The sequence below is a fragment of the Panthera onca genome, chromosome D4 (genome assembly GCF_046562875.1).
Source record: "Panthera onca isolate mPanOnc1 chromosome D4, mPanOnc1 haplotype 2, whole genome shotgun sequence".
Lineage (NCBI taxonomy): Eukaryota > Metazoa > Chordata > Mammalia > Carnivora > Felidae > Panthera > Panthera onca.
In genome coordinates this window covers 90,663,338-90,679,646 of record NC_138351.1, presented here as the reverse complement: position 1 = coordinate 90,679,646, position 16,309 = coordinate 90,663,338, and the positions used below count along the sequence as shown (strand labels likewise).

Genomic DNA, 16,309 nt, shown 5'->3' with positions numbered 1-16,309 from the left:
AATATAGAGAGACACAGACCTTACATCCTTCACAAAAATTAACTCAGAATTGATCATAGATCTAAATGTAAAACCCAAAACTATAAAATTCCTAGAAGATAACGCGTTAGAGAAAACCTAAATGATCTTGGGTATGGTGATGACTTTTTCAGATACAACGCCAAGGGCATGACCCACGAAAGAAAAAACTGATACGCTGGACTTCATTAAAATTAAGAGCCTCTGTTCTGTGAAGGACAATGTCAAGAGAGTGAGAAGCCACAGACTTAGAAAACATATTCGCAAAAAGACACCGCTGCTAAAGAACTGTTAAGGGAAATATACACAAAACTCTTAAAACTCAACAATAAGAAAACAAACGGCCTGATGAAAAAATGGGCACAAGGCTTGAAGAGACACCTGACCAAAGAAGATAATACAGGTTGCAAATTTGTATATGTATTTGTATTTGTATATGCTCCTTATGTCATCAAAGGAATGCAGATTAAAACAACAATGAGGTACTATTACACGCTATTAGACTGGCCAAAATCTGGAACACTGACACCACCAAATACTGGGGAGGATGTGGAACAATAGGAATGCAACATGGGGCCACCGCTTTGGAAGCCAGTTGGTATTTTCTTACAAAAAAACTAAACCTACTCTTAGCACAGGATCCAGTGATTGTGTGCTTCATATTCATCCAAAGGAACTGAAAACTTATGTCCGTGCAAAAATCTACACACAGATGTCTATAGCTGCTTTATTCATAATTGTTGAAACTGGGAAGCAACCAAGATGCCCTTCAGTAGATGAATGGATAAACTGTGGCCCGTCCAGAGAATGGAATAGTATTCAGTGCTAAAAAAAAAAAAATAAAAGAGCTATCAAGACATGAAAAGACATGGAGAAACCTTAAATACACATTAGTAAGTGAAAGAAGCCGAACTGAAAAGTCTACGTACTGTGTGGTTTCAATTATATGACATTCTGGAAAAGGCAAGACTGTGGAGACAGTAGAAAGACCAGCGGTTGCCAGGGGTGAGACTGGGGAGGGATGAAAAGGCAGAGCACAAGGTTTTAGGGCAGTGAAAGCCCTCCACTATATTATAATGATGGATACCTCTCTGTACATTTAATGTATAACACCAAGAGTGAACCCTAAAGTAAACCTACGGACTCTGGGTGATGATGATGTGTCAGTGTAGGTTCATCAGTTGTAACAAATGTACTATTCTGGTGAGGGATGCTGATAACGGAGGAGGCTATGCATACGTGGGGGGCAGTGAATACACTGGAAATCTTTGTACTTTCAATTTTTCCGTGAACTTAAAACTGCTCGGAAAAGATTAAGTCCTTAAAAAACAAACAAACAAGCAAAATGGTCAAAGGACTCCTTCAAACAATTCAGACGAGATCTACTAATTCCCAATAATCACAACTTTTTTTTTTTTTTTTTTTTTTGGATAGTGCACATGCATACACAATAGGGGAGGGGGCAAAGGGAGAGAGAAAATCTTTTTTTTCTTTTTACATTTTTAATTTATTTTTGATAGACAGAGACAGAGCACAAGTGGCGTAGGAGCAGAGAGCGACGGAGACACAGAATCCGAAGCAGGCTCCAGGCTCCGAGCTGTCAGCGCAGAGCCTGACGCGGGGCTCGAACCCACGAACCGCGAGATCATGACCTAAGCCAAAGTCGGACGCTTAACCGACTGAGCCACCCAGACATCCCAAATGAGGTATACTTTTACCAGTGGGGCGACTGAAATCTAAATGATTCAAAATAGGAAGTGTCGACAAAGCTGTGGAACAAACGGAAGTCTTGCATTTGCTTATAGGGATGTAAAAATCACTTTGGAAAATGGATTGTAGGTTCTCATAACGTTAAAGACACACTTATCCTGTAATGTAATGTAAAGACACACTCCTTGTTATTTACCCAAGTTAAATGAAAACATGTACATTGAAAGACGGGCCCATGAATATTCATAACAGTTTTATTCGCAATTGCAGAAAACTTAAAATCACCCCATATCCATCGGTAGATGAGAAAAATTGTGGCATATTCATTTAATGATGTCATACTCCAAAATGAAAATGATTGAGGATACATGCAGTGACACCTCTGACCCTCACACGCTTCTTATTGAACAGAAGACAACTGACAGAAGAGTACATAGCGTATAATTCCATTAAAATGAGTTCTAGAACAGTCTGAATGAATCTATGGTGGTGACAGATAAGGTGATAGAAATCAGGTCACCAGTCCGGTTGGGTGAGTGTGGACACTGTCCCCATCGCACTTTGCGGGATGAAAAAAAATTTTTTTTTTTTTTTTATCATGACTGGAGATGCTTACATGAAATGATGGAGGCGTTAACACGTCCTCAAAGCATGCACTTAAAATCCGTGTATTTTATTGTGTATAATTTAATATAAATTATGTAGAGTTGAAAAAAATTAAGGGAATATGAGGCAAAAGTGAAGATGATTTCAATCAGTAGAAATAACAAAAATTTCAACAATTAAGAGACCAAATAGAAATAACGAGCATTTATCATTTACAGATTGAAAACAAATGTGGAATTAAAAGGCCCAGAGACGGCTCGGAGACAGGATGAAATTGTGACTTTGGTTGAGCTTTAGGCACTTTTTGCCTTCACGAGCACTTTTCTCCTTAAAAATATCAAATATCATATTTTTTTTAACGTTTATTTATTTTTGAGACAGAGAGAGACAGAGCATGAACAGGGGAGGGTCAGAGAGAGGGAGACACAGAATCTGAAACAGGCTCCAGGCTCTGAGCTGTCAGCACAGAGCCCGACGCGGGGCTCGAACTCACTGACCGTGAGATCATGACCTGAGCCGAAGTCGGACGCTTAACCGACCGAGCCACCCAGGTGCCCCTCAAATATCCTATTTTATGACCACTTTGGTATAAAGGCAGATATTTTGTTAACTATTAAAAAATTGACTGCAATCTAAAGTTTCACCTTTTTTTTTCCGGCTTTTATAAGAAGTTAGAACGTTGTCGTGTGTTCCTAGCCCAACTGTCAGGTCCATGGGAGTTTTCCCCCACCTCCCCACCCTCTTCCTCCCACCTCCACTCCCCCAACCCCTTTCTCCCCCCCACTACCCCCCACCCACACCCTGTTCAGGATCCCAGGTAGTCTTCTGTCTTCTGTCCCTTAGCAGGGTGGAGAGGAGTTTGGCACTTTTAAACTCTTTCAGGGGCGCCTGGGTGGCTCAGTCGGTTAAGCATCCGACTTTGGCTCGGGTCATGATCTCATGGTTCGTGAGTTCGAACTCCGCATCAGACTGTGTGCTGATAGCTCAGTGCCCGGAGCCTGCTTTGGGTTCTGTCTCTCTCTCTTTCTCTCTGCCCCTCCCCAGCTTGTGCTCTCTGTCAAAAATAAACGTTTAAAAAATTAAAAATAAAACTCTTTCATATGTCAACTTTGGTAACAACCTAAGTAATGCATTCCGCAAGGATCTACCTAACGGTGGTGATGTCAGGGAAGTACAAACTCCCGGTGACTTTTACCATTTTGTTCATCCCTCAAAATAATTTCTTCCCCCAATAGCCCTCCAGATTCTCATTTCAAACAAATATTGCGTAAACACACTCCTTCAGTGAGGACGTACACATAACGAGTAAGGTCTGAAACAGTTTTGTGACCTAAGCGCTTCGTGTGGCTACAGCCAACTGTCCGCACGCTACAGAAGCTTCGAGAAACCAGGCGAGCAACGGTCGTTGGCCTCGCGCGCGCCTGCGCGAGGTCCCACAAGCCCCGCCCCCCTCGCTATAAGTTTCCTCGCCTCGCCCCCGCCCTCGCCGCCCGCTCAGTCTTCGGTTACAGGTCCCGGAGGCAGGACCGCAGCCGCAGCTCCGGCCTCGGTGGTGCTGGTCGGCACCTGTCCCTCTCCCGCTTTTCCGCCTCTGCCCTCAGTCGAGGCAGGGGCGGCTTCTCTTCCTCCAGGTCAGTGGCAGGCGGTAAAAACCAGGCAGGCTCTCCGGTGGCGATTGCTGTTACGGTACTTCGTGAACCCCTTTCCCGTAGTATGAACTCCCTCTCCCCATTAGGTGTTGATTAACGTATTATATTTTAGGAATTTAAGGAAATCTAAAAGGAAAAAAAAAATCCCCCTCAATCTGTAACACACCGTGCTGAAACGCCCGGGGCGTTGCAAAGATCAGAAAAGGGAACGACCGTTAAAGGGTAGAGGCTAGACGCCTAAGTCGCCCCGGGGCTAGGCGCGTCGGGGTCCGACCCTGACCGGAAGGGAGTCCCGGACGGGACCAGGTTCAGCGCACCGCAGTCGACGCCCCTCCCCCCCCGTAGGGCGCTCCCGATTGGCCGGAACCGGCATCCCGGAAGTGACATAAGCGCCAGGCGTTTCGGCCTCCCGGCGGAGCCGCGGTGCGTCTCTTCCCGTGCTCCGCCCCTCCGCGCACCAAAACAAGAAGGCGGAGGGGCGGAGCCTGCGTTCGGCCGACGCCGCGCGCGGGGGAGGGGCGGGGCCTCGGCGTGCGGCGCTGCCGGGTTGGGTGGCCGGGTGGGAACGGAGGCGCTGCCCGCACATCCGCCCTCGGCCGACTGTTGAGCCGAGGCATGGAGGTGGGCTAGCGGCCGAAGCGAGGCCGAGCGGGGTGAGGAGAGCGCGGCGGGCTCGAGGCTGTGGGCCCGGCGGGCGTGAGGTGCGCGCGGGGCCGCGTGGAGTAACCGTCGCGGCGCGTCAGGCCCGGGCGGCGGGTGGGGGAGGGGCGGCGCGGGTGGGGGGGGGCCGCTTTCCTCGGGGGGAGGGCAGCGACGCGAGGAGGGCGGGGACAGCCCGCCCCCTGGTGCCTCCTGCACCCCGGGGTCCCGGGCGTCTGGATCCCCGCCCCGTCCCCCGCCGTCGTCTCCTCCGCGGTGTCGTGCGAGCTGCTTTTGGTCCGGGCACTGCGTAGTTCCTTTGGGGGATGAGTCGGGGGCTCGCCGGAGAAAGCCCCGTCCTGCTGCCCCGGGGTCCTCCTCCCCCTCGGGAGAGAGTGCTGCTCCCGGACGGCTCCCCCGAGTCCTCCCCTCCCCACCTGAAGGCGCTGGAGCGCACTGCCCGGGGGGCTTTGTCCGCCGCCCCACCTCTCGGGGCTGCGATGGGCCCGAGACGGGCTCGGCGCGCTGGACACCGGGTGCGGGGCTCTGGGGGAAGAACCTCCCCCGTTAGGAGCAGGAGTGCTCCGGTTGGAGTGGCGGACACGAGTTCCGGGCCGAGGGCTGAATCTACCCGCGGGTGCTGATTTGGGGGCTGTTTGTCGAAGTGCCCAGCCGTTCCGTGCGCGGCGACAGCGTCCTGTGGGCTCAGGAGCGCAGTTGCACCGCTTCTGCAGATTTGGGTGCTCACGGGCAGGCTGTCTGAGCCGCAGCCGCTTGTCCGGTTGGTACCGTCTGGCCCGACTTCATAGGGTGGACGTGAATGAAACCCGGATGGAGTATAAAAACCACTTCATCAGTTTTGTTCCTTTTCTTCCCCCTCGCCCGTCCTGTTTCAGAAATGTTCTTTTGGGCCCAGAGTCTGGGTATACATGAGTGCAAATCCTCACCCATTCACAAATAAGCCTAGGAATCTCCACCGAGAGGATCACTTCTCTGTAGGCCGTTAGCCCAGGTAATTATTTTTTAAGCCGACATCTAAGATGGTTTTCAATCCCTGAATAGGTGTCAGGCACCGGAGTAAAAATATGCAAAGCAGATCCGTGCCCCAGACTGACAATTGGTGGGGATGCAGCAAATGTGTGGTAGGGGTGGGAGACAAAAAGTGAACAGCTCGACTCCGCGCAGGCAAGTGCACTGAGATGTGCAAAGTCCTGAGGGGGTAGGAGCGTCGGCTGAGAGCGGAAGGGCGAGGATGGGTCAGATAAGCCCTCAGATGTGATGAGGTACAGGGGTTGATTGCACACGGGAGGCTCTCAGATTTTCTCAGAATCACTGCTGAGGTGTTTTTAAAAAAACGAATCTGAGTTGTATTTATCTCATCTTTTTTTGTTTTTTGTTTTTTGTTTTTTTAATTTTTTTTTTTTCTTAATGTTTATTTTTGAGACAGAGAGAGACGGAGCATGAACAGGGGAGGGTCAGAGAGAGAGGGAGACACAGAATCCAAGGCAGGCTCCAGGCTCCGAGCTGTCAGCCCAGAGCCTGATGCGGGGCTTGAACTCACGGATGGTGAGATCATGACCTGAGCCGAAGTCGGACGCTTAACTGACTGAGCCACCCAGGCGGCCTTATCTCATCTTTTTTTGAAGTTCCTTTGCTGAGTCTGATGTGCGTTGAGGGTTGAGCGCCAGGCAGAGCTGCGAATGTTGGGTGTTCAGTGCGAGCTTCTCTGAAAGCAGGAAAGGCCAAACACCCTGCATGCAGCATTTTAGGAAGAGCAAGTAGGGGGGGACCGTGAGAGATGCCGAAGCCCGATAACGGAGGGCCTTCTGCAGTCAGGTCAAAAAATGTGAATTTTATCCCGAAACTGGGGGAGTTCAAAGGTCAGTTTTTGCTTTCCCCTTCCGCAGCATGCTGGGGGAAGAATTGGTGGTGGATGAAATAAGAGCCATTATTTATTTAGGCTTCTGCAATCCAGACAAATGGTGAAAATACATCCTATTAAGGGGGTGGCAGCGTCGCTCGGAATAAAGCGTAGATACAATTAAGGAGGGAGACCCTGGAATTGAAGATGGATGCTAAGGGAGGACATCTAGGGTCGTTGTCTTTGAAAAGAAGGGACGGTAATGTCACACGAGTAGAGAGCATATAGGGGTGAATCGCGGGTTTAAGGGAAGGATTTCCTTCTGTCTCTGTCTTTGAGATGCCAGCTCTGTGCAGTTGGGATACTGAATGTATCTGCGAGACTGTAGGCTAGGCTGCAATTGTCGTTTATTGAGTGCCTGAATGACAGCTAAGTGTCACACTGAGAGAGAGAGTTTTACATGCTTTCTTCCGTTACAGGTAGTAATGGAAAAAGTGGTTTGAATTAGGTCACCCAGAAAGAGAAATGGGATGGAGAGTCCTGAGGCAAGCCTTTGGAAACTGATATTTGAAGGGGAACAAAGGAAGAAGTGACCGTGAAGGAGATTGGGTAGAGGAAGTGAAAGGAGAATGGTGTGCTGTCTTAGCTAAAGAATGCATGGTCAAGAATTTTTATATGCTTTAGAGGAGGCAGAGAAAAAACTCTGTTGGATTTGGTGATACAGAGATGACTAGGGACCCTGGGAAAACATGCAGTGAAATGTAAGGGTAGAAGCCAGATCGCCAGGGAGCTATTAAGCAGACAAATCCAGATTACTTTTTCAAGAAGTTTAGCTCGGTAAGGTAGAGGAAAGTGATTGTCGTTTGAGGTGTCTGGCCAGCTAATATTGAGAAATGGTGTCCCCAAGGCAGGTCTTTGGAAAGTCGGTCTGTAACCCTGGAGAAGCATCCTGTGTTAGTGACGAATCAGTTCTCTTTCTGAGGCGCCGAGTGTGGCTCTTAACGTCTGTTCTGCAGCCTGAGGGTTCCTCGGGCACCACCATCTGTGGCTCAGTCGTAGTTCCAAGCAGTTAAAATCGGATGAAATGAACAAAACTCAGGCCTTCCAGAAGGACTGAGTTGGGCAAAAACTTCAAGGATTTATGGTCATCTACCAACAGATTTTCTCCCAAAAGAAAAGCTACTTTATATACCCCATTTAGATGCTCGGGCCAATGATAATTTTAGATTTGGGGGTGTAACCACCCATTTATGGCCTTTGCAGAGGAATCTGGAAACACTTTCTGTTGTTGACATGCTCTATTAGCACTGTTTTCTGTATTCTAGACTCCGTGGTACCCATCTGTTATATGGCAAGCAAGAAAATTTAGTTCTGCTTTCTGGGGTGTGGAAATAGGCTAGCTCTGTGAGTGAGTGAAATACAGAAGTCTCCTTAATGTTCTTAGTAGAAAGTTTCTTTCTTTTTTTTTTTTTAACTGCTAATTATTTTAAAGTCACAACATTTTATTTGTACTTCAGACCCTAATTTTTTTTTCAAAGTTTTCGATTGACTTCAAAAATCCTGCTTGAGGCAACTGAGGTTTGAGAATTCTCCAGAGTTTCACTTTCTGTTCTTAGATCTGCTTCTAAGTTCACTCCCCACGCTGAAATAGATCACTGGAAAAAACAGTGTGTGAAGACTTTTAACTTACAATATTATGATATTGGCCTTTTAGAGTTAACACACTCTGCTTTGAAAAACATAATTTTGTATTCTGCAAAGCTCATGTGTTACTTGGTATTCCCTAGTTCGCGGCCCCCTTGCACAGGGTGGGTATTAGTAAAATCTAATGGAATTGGAATTAGTGTTTAGGAAAGGGCAGGATTCTCCAGCTGAGCCAGCATGCTTTTTTTTTATTTTTCAAATGAGGATTGTGTAACTCGTTTTTTTGCTCTTCAGGAAGCTCCTAATCTAGGACGTAGTGAGCTTTTCTTCTAAATGAGTTTCCATACCTCCTTTTGAATGTTGTTTTCTGTGTGTTTTCTAAATGTCCATTTCTGTATGTCCTCCTTAGCTTTAATGTTGAAAGCCACCCTGAGTTCTTTTTAGAAGGGTGAAGAAAGCGTACAATTAATAGTTAATCTTAAAAATTCAGAAGACAGATGCACATATCCGATTTTACTTATGCGTTTATGTATAATTACTTAATCATGGAAGTAAGAAGAAAATAAGGGATTTTTTTTTGAAAACCAGCTTATTTTAGGATCTGGCATTACGCCAAAAAAGCCTCAGCAGTGAAATAAAATTTCCGTCAAGATGTCATTGATTTCCCGTTAGCAGGCGTTTTGCGCTCTTGAATTTTATGATGATGATGCATTTGAAAACGTCACGCTGCTGGGTTTCTGTACCCAGGTATTCAGTGACTTGGGTCATTTTTCTTAATCTTTTATGGTTTCTTCTCCTTCCCTGAGAGGAAACTTTAGACCTTTCTACCCCATGCATTTCCCCTTAATTTTAAACCACCAATACATTGTATATCCCTTTATGTACTTTAGGCATATTTGTGCTTTACACATTAAAAAAAAAAAAAAAAAAGGCAGGATTTTTTTTTGTGTCCCACTAACCAGTTTTCATCTCCTTGAGGATGATTTCACCCCTGATGAGAATGCATGAGTTAGGTCCATCCCCTTAGGAGACGGGCTTAGTTTTTAGCATACAGTCTGCAGTCGGGGTTGTAACTTTTTCCCCTTGAAGCTTGTATCTTACATCCGTTGGACAGTTCATTTCAGGCCGTTTCTGAAGATCAGGCTCATTAGATATTTTCCTGGCCCAGTTCCCAATGACTGATCATTTTCATAGGAAAGAAGACTTGCTTCCTTCCTCCTGGGTGTGGTTTTCTTGCTTTTGTTACAGACTGGCTGACAGCTGTTTAGATCTTTTTGACTTTGGGCCGGTGGGTTTTTCTCCTGGGTTGCGGGTTTTGGGGTAGCTAGCATACTGTCCAGAGCGGAAGTTCCTTCCTCAGTACCTCACGTGGGGGGCTGTCAACTCCTGTGATGTTAACCCTGATCACTTGGTTGAGGGTGTGTTTGCCAGGTGTGTCCGCTGTCGTGTTCCGGTATCTCCCTTTCCACACCCTCCAGCCCACACTCAAGATGGGGTGGGGTTAAGCTCCGCCTCTGGGAACCCTGAGCGTCTATATGTGTTGTTGGGAGTTCTTCTGCGCGTCCGGTGGGTCCCCCATCTTGTGTTCATTCATCCGGTCGTTTCCATCTGTACGGATTCTTGTGTGTCTAGACTGAGGGTTGGAATCCACAGATTGCAGTGGGTGTTTTGGTTTTTGTTTTTGGTCACATTGTCTCAGCTTTGGCCATCCAGAGCTCTTTCGGGTTGGCCCCTGTGTTCCTGTGACATGCCCGAGCCCTTTTGTGTTTTGAGTACTTTGAGGTACGTCCAGGCTCACCGCGTGTCCTTGCTGAGCCGTAACACACTGCTTACTGATTGTGAGCTTCGTATTTACTTTCACCTCCATTTAGCGTGCGATGCACATACAGCGTCTTCTCTCTATTACGCCTCGTTGGAGCTGGAGAGCTCTTTGGATTTGGGCTTCCGTCCTGTTTGCTCATCCGCAGGGTTTCGTGCTGTTTGTAGTTCCGATGAACCTCTGCCTCGTTAGTACGTCTTCATTTAAACCTCCGACACCCGTGCTGCTTGGGATTTTCGCTTGTTTCCTGGGACCTTCCTGTTCGCTCCTTTTGAGACTGCTAGGATTTGGACAATTATTCTATCTGGACCCTTTCTCGTGAGTTTGGATGGTGGAGTCTCTGGTATTACCACACAGGCAGAAGGTGGGAGAGCTCAGAGATTGTACTTAGTAGCAACAGGTTGTTAACATTTTAGCTGTTACACTTGACTGCGCATTGACGAGCGGTGCAGCGGTTCATGCGCACGTAGGTTCGTGCACACGTATGTGCAGATTCGTGCGTCTGTACTTTCTAACCCGGGCAGAGGTCTCTGAGTTCTTGTGACTGGTGTGGATCAATACTTACGGATTTTTAGGTCTCCACGGATTTCTCGAAAACGTGTCTTCGAGGAACGTGAAAGGTTCCCTTAACTTTTGACTTGGCTCCAGTACATCCCGAGAACACTCCCAAAGCTGTACTTTGAGAGCCCCGGTACGTCTTTGTCTCCGTGGCTCAGCGTCAGTACCACGTGGTCTTGAGCTTCCTCCGTAGCACATCCGTGTGTTCCATGCTGGTGGGTTTGGATTGCCTTGGTTTGGTTTTTGTGCTAGCAGAGCGCTTTCGTTTCCTCGTATTTCTTACGTGCCAAAGATGAAGTTTTTAAGGGGAGGCTCAGATTTGAGTGGACCCAGTTGATAAGCCGGCCGGCGGACCATTCTTGAGGTGGCGGGGGCACGTTCTGAGTCGAAGGGGAGGGTCACACGGAAAGGCCCGGAGTGCCATTTTTCGGGAGTCTCCAGGTGTCGTCTTTTCTGCGCACAGGGGCAGAATGAGCACGTGTTGTTGGTGTACGCCCGGTGGTGTTTCCACCGCTGACTTCCTCAGGCGCTACGCGTCCAGGACCCACGCCGGGGAGTTTCAGACGGCCGACGAAGACCTCTGCTACTGCCTGGAGTGTGTGGCCGAGTACCACAGAGCACGCGACGACCTGCCCTTCCTGCATGAGGTAACGTGCGCCGGGTGGACGGTACGCTTCAGAGCTCGATAACTAGGGAGACGAGCGACCCGAACTCGGCTGGGTGCGTTCGGGAAGCAGGATTGACCGATGAGACGGAATTCAAACCTCAGCCGACTTTCGTGATCCCTCGCTTTCAGCCATTGGGATCTAAAACAGTTGGATGAGATGATGTGTGGGGTTTTTGTCTTTTGCTTCCAGTTTGTTCTTTACGTCCGTATATCTGACAGCGTTACATCGTTTTTTTCTTGTTTTTCACGGCCGTGTATTTGACAGTGTTACGGTCACGGGTCTGAGTGGCTTGGGTTATTTTTCTGTTGGTGATTCTTTTTTTCTCTTTTCATTTTTTCATGGGTACGTGGTGCAAACTTCTTTTTTTTTAAATTTTTTTAAGTGTTTTATTTATTTTTGGGAGAGAGTGGGAGCGGGGAGGGGCAGAGAGAGGGAGACACAGAATCTGAAGCAGGTTCCAGGCTCTGAGCTGTCGGCACAGAGCCGGACGCGGGGCTTGAGCCCTCGAAACGCGAGATCGTGACCTGAACCGAAGTCGGACGCTTAACCGACACCCAGGTGCGCTCCTCGTTCCCTTTTAAATAGCTGATAAAGCATAGTGCTATATTTATAGTAAAACTTCATGAAAGCAGTTTTTGCACACCTCATGTCGTACGTGCCTCATACGTCAAAAAGTGGCCACGTTTAGTGACTTTTCTTCAAGTGAATCTAATGTGGTAGTCTACTTCTTGAAACTTCTGAAGTTTTTTATACTTAGGGGAAGGCTTTCTAAAAAGATCGTGACATCCAGTATTTTTGGATAATAAGATATAAAGCTTACCTCCCACTTTTCTTTCTCTATAGGTTTTGTGGGAATTAGAAACCTTACGTCTCATAAATCATTTTGAAAAATCCATGAAGGCAGAAATTGGGGACGATGATGAATTGTACATAGTAGACAACAATGGAGAGGCACAGCTTTTTGACTTCACTGGCCAAGACTTTGAAAATAAGCTTCGGGTTCCTCTTCTTGAAATCCTGAAGTATCCGTATCTGCTTTTACACGAGCGTGTTAGTGAGTATCTTGGGTGTTCTACGAGTTCAATCAGTCTTATTTTAAGAACTGCAGGAACTCCGTTTTATCTGTATTGAAAATCCGTTAAACAGATCATTAAGCTACTTCATCTTTTTTCCCAACATTTTGTTGATAGAAGTTTCCATACACAGAGAAAAGCGAGTGGTCAGGTGAACACCGCGTACCCACCACATAGATTCTGCAGCTGCTCATATCTTGCCGTATTTGCTTTATCACACGTTTACTCCTCTATCCATTCGGTTACTTTTCATTCTTGTAATTTGTCCATAGCAGAGTTCCTCAACGTTGACACCATGGATGTTTTGGACGGGATACTTCTTTGCTGTGGGCGCTGTGCTGTCCATTGTGGGATGTTCAGCAGCCTCCCCGGCCCCTGCCACCTAGATGCCAGTAGCCCTCTGCTCTCTCTGCTGCCCCTCTTAGGACAACCAGACTGTGTCCACATAGTGCCACGTGTCCCTGCAGTGTGGAGAGGGCGGGGCAGGGGAGAGGCAGAATCGTCCCTGGTTGAGAACTACTGGTCTGTAGCAATGCTTATTATTATGGCATGGCATATCATGGCTGCCTGAACTTAGGTCATTTATACTTGTATTTCTTAATGTGAATCTCATAAAAGTGAAGACGTTACGTGATCTGTCCAATCTAACAAAATAGCAGTACCTTTTTTTTTTCCTTTTCCAAATAGCAATACCTTTAAATCATTTAGTATCTAGTCCGTATTCAAACTTTCCCAGTACTTGCAAAATGTGGTTTTGGCTGCTTTGTTTAAGAATCCATTCAGGGACCACCTATTGCATTGGCTCATATTTTGTACATATTTTTGAATACAAAGTAGTCTATTTATACATACACAAAGAAACTTTTTTTTTTTTTGCTCTAGCCTTGACTTATTGAGAGCATATAGGTGCCCTGTGAAATAATGCACTTCCTGGATTTTTCAGATCGCTTCCTGGTGATGTTATTTCACTTCTTTATTCTCTGAATTTTCAGTAAACTGAAAAGCACATCTAAAGATTTGGTTAGCTAAATCACTTCTTTCTAAATAAACTGTAAGTAAATTGTGTTTAACATGCTAACAGGTCCGTTTTCAAACATTTATTAATGAATACTACATCCAAGAAAAGTACATAAATGGTGAGTTTTTACAAACTGGACACACCTATGTAGCCAGCACCCGGATCAAGAAACAAAACGTCAATACCCAAGAGCTTCCTTCCTGCTTTGCCAGTTATCGACACTCTTCCACAAAAGCCATCCACTGTCGCTGACAATATTCTTTGAACTTTGACAAAGTAAAGTTGATTCATTAGGGGTAGGGTAAAGGTATGAGTCTGTTCAAGACACTTCTTTTTGTGTTTTTTATTTTTTAGAGAGGGAAAGTGAGCAAGCGAGCGCACAAACAGTGGAGAAGGGGCAGAGGGAGAGGGAGAGAGAGAGAGAGACAGAGAGAGAGAGAGAGAGAGAGAGAGAGAGAGAGAGAGACTCTCAAGCAGGTTCATGGGGCTTGATCCCAGGACTCTGGGATCATGACTTGAGCCGAAATCAAGAGGCAGACACTCAGCCGCCTGAGCCACCCAGGCGCCCCTATTCACGACGCTTCTGAAAGAGCCGTGTGGACATTTCCATAAAGCAACAGGAATTAGAACAGTCAAGCAGGGGTGGACTTGTGGAACAATAGACTCCAGAAATAAACCAAGAATATTTGGGGAACTTAGTGTTAGATGATGGGAGCATGTCAAAGCAGTGGAGAAAGTGAATTATTCAGTAAACGAGAGTAGGACACAATAGCCATTTGGGGGAAAGGCTCACTTTATCACGCCAGTACCAAGTAAAGTCCATGTGGATCGAAATGTAAAATGCTAATGGAACTGGACTTAAAATCATACTTTTGAGAAGATACCCTATGGATATAATTATGCTAATTATGCCAAAGATAAGAAAAAAATATATGTATACCGGTAAAGTCACAGTAGTTCATAGGAGCACACTGTGATCAATCGCACAAGATTAGTCTTTCAGGCGAGTAAACACTGTCATTGAACTTACGTTATCAACATTTTTATGCCTCATTTGAGGAAAAAAAAAGGAAAAGAACAGCTTTTTATTTACTTACAGAACAACCGAAGGAGCCAGATTCACGGACTCTTGATAAAGTTGATAAGGTTTATGTCTCATATTTACTGTCTTGTTTTTTCTATTTAGACGAATTATGTGTTGAAGCACTTTGTCGGATGGAACAAGCTAATTGCTCCTTTCAGGTTTTTGACAAACATCCAGGCATTTATTTGTTTCTGGTCCATCCCAATGAAATGGTGAGTATGAGTGGCAGGCGATGAGAGGATATATTTTATTTTTGCACATAGAGAGAGCCGTAATAGAGGGTTTCGGTGTGTATTTTGTCTAAAATATTGAACCGTTAAAAATGTATAATCACACCCCTCAAAAGGTAAGCGTTTCTCGGGACCAGCAGTGCAGCAGAAACACCACGTGATAAACGGTGGAAACCTCTAGGTCCGGGTGGCTCTTGGTAGCTGAGCATGCAGTTTCTGCCGGATGACAGTAGCTCCGGGTGTAGTCCAGGAAAGGCCGAGAACCAGAGTCCGGGCCTGTGCACAAAGTAGACTCTCCCCTGCCTGTGAAAGAAAGCTGACAGTACGGCCAGATGCTCTCCGGCACTGGCCTTCTAGAGCCACATAGCAACAGAGGAAGGAGGTCCAGCCGGGCACCCAGGACCCGGGCCAGGCACTCCGATGCTTCACGACTGAGTCTGCAGGGCCCCTCCCTCGCTGACGCGACTGGTGGTTGGCAGCCCGAGCTGCTGATGCTAGACCGGTGCCAGATGAGGGACACGAGAGAAAGAAGAGAAGGTAGCGTAAGAACTTAATACAAAGTTGGTTGGATGCTGTGGTAAAGCCTGTTCATAAAAACAGGTAAGTTCGAAGAAAGTGAATCTATCAATAATAACTTGGACGGGGTAGTAACAACGTGATGGGGTTGGCAGGCAAGATGTGAGAGCGTGTGGGTTAGCTTTTCATCTTGTTAAGGGCGGAGCTAGGTAATGAATTACTTTAGAGGGTAAAAAAAATGCTTTAGAAGAAATAGAGAAACATGGTTCATACAGATAAACAGGTTTAAGAATATCAGTGTTTAACATAAGCGGGCTGAATTTGTCAGTGAAGACACAGATTAGATTGAATTACAAAAGAAAATCCGTGGTTTTGTTTCCAGGAGAAACACCTAAAACTTAGGGTGCAAAAAGGTTGAAGGAAAAACAATTAATAGGCAAATACTGACCTAATCAAAGCTGGTGGAGCTATTGTTTTTTTTTTTTTTAATTAATTAATTAATTTATAAAATTGTACATCCAAGTTAGTCAGCATCTAGTGTAGTAAGGATTTCAGGAGTAGATTGCAGTGATTCATCCCTTATGTATAACACCCAGTGATCATTCCAACAGGTGCCCTCCTTAATGCCCCTTGCCCATCTGGCCTATTCCCCCCACCCACAATCCCTCCAGCAACCCTCTGTTCTCTGTATTTAAGAGTCTCTTATGTTTTGGCCCCCTCCTTGTTTTTATATCCTTTTTGTTTCCCTTATGTTCATCTGTTTTGTATCTTCACTCGTATGAGTGAAGACGTATGATATTTGTCTTTCTCTGACTAATTTTGCTTAGCATAATACCCTCTAGTCCCATCTGTGTTGTTGCAGATGGCCAGATTTCATTCTTTTTGATTGCCGGGTAATACTCCATTGCATGTATCTTCTGTATCCATTCATCCGTTGACGGACATTTGGGCTCTTTCCATACTTTGGCTGTCGTCGATAGTGCTGCTATGAACATGGGGGTGCACGGGCCCCTTCGAGACAGCATCCCTGTATCCCTTGGATAAATATCTAGTGGTACAGTTGCTGGGTTGTCGTAGGGTAGTTCTCTTTTTAATTTTTTGAGGAACCTCCATACTGTTTTCCAGAGTGGCTGCACCAGTTTGCATTCCCACCAGCAGGGCAAAAGAGAGCCTCTTTCTCCGCATCCTCGCCAACATCTCTTGTTGCCAGAGTTGT

General features: G+C 46.3%; 1 protein-coding gene across 8 annotated transcripts in view; it reads left to right on the top strand.

Moving 5' to 3' along the window:
• Positions 1-3,829: 3,829 nt before the first annotated feature.
• Positions 3,830-16,309, top strand: part of SETX (senataxin) — a 64,861-nt gene continuing 52,381 nt past the window's right edge. For 2 of the 8 annotated variants that reach the window (XM_060608293.3, XM_060608283.3), the window contains exons 1-4: positions 4,497-4,684; positions 10,968-11,151; positions 12,016-12,226; positions 14,450-14,559. In XM_060608293.3, coding sequence (XP_060464276.3) covers positions 10,975-11,151; positions 12,016-12,226; positions 14,450-14,559 — 498 coding nt within the window. In that variant the 5' untranslated portion in view covers positions 4,497-4,684; positions 10,968-10,974. Of the gene's footprint in view, positions 3,966-4,496; positions 4,685-5,518; positions 5,635-10,521; positions 10,638-10,967; positions 11,152-12,015; positions 12,227-14,449; positions 14,560-16,309 lie in introns of those variants that run through there. The other 6 variants (XM_060608288.3, XM_060608289.3, XM_060608285.3 and 3 more) reach the window with 6 other exon arrangements.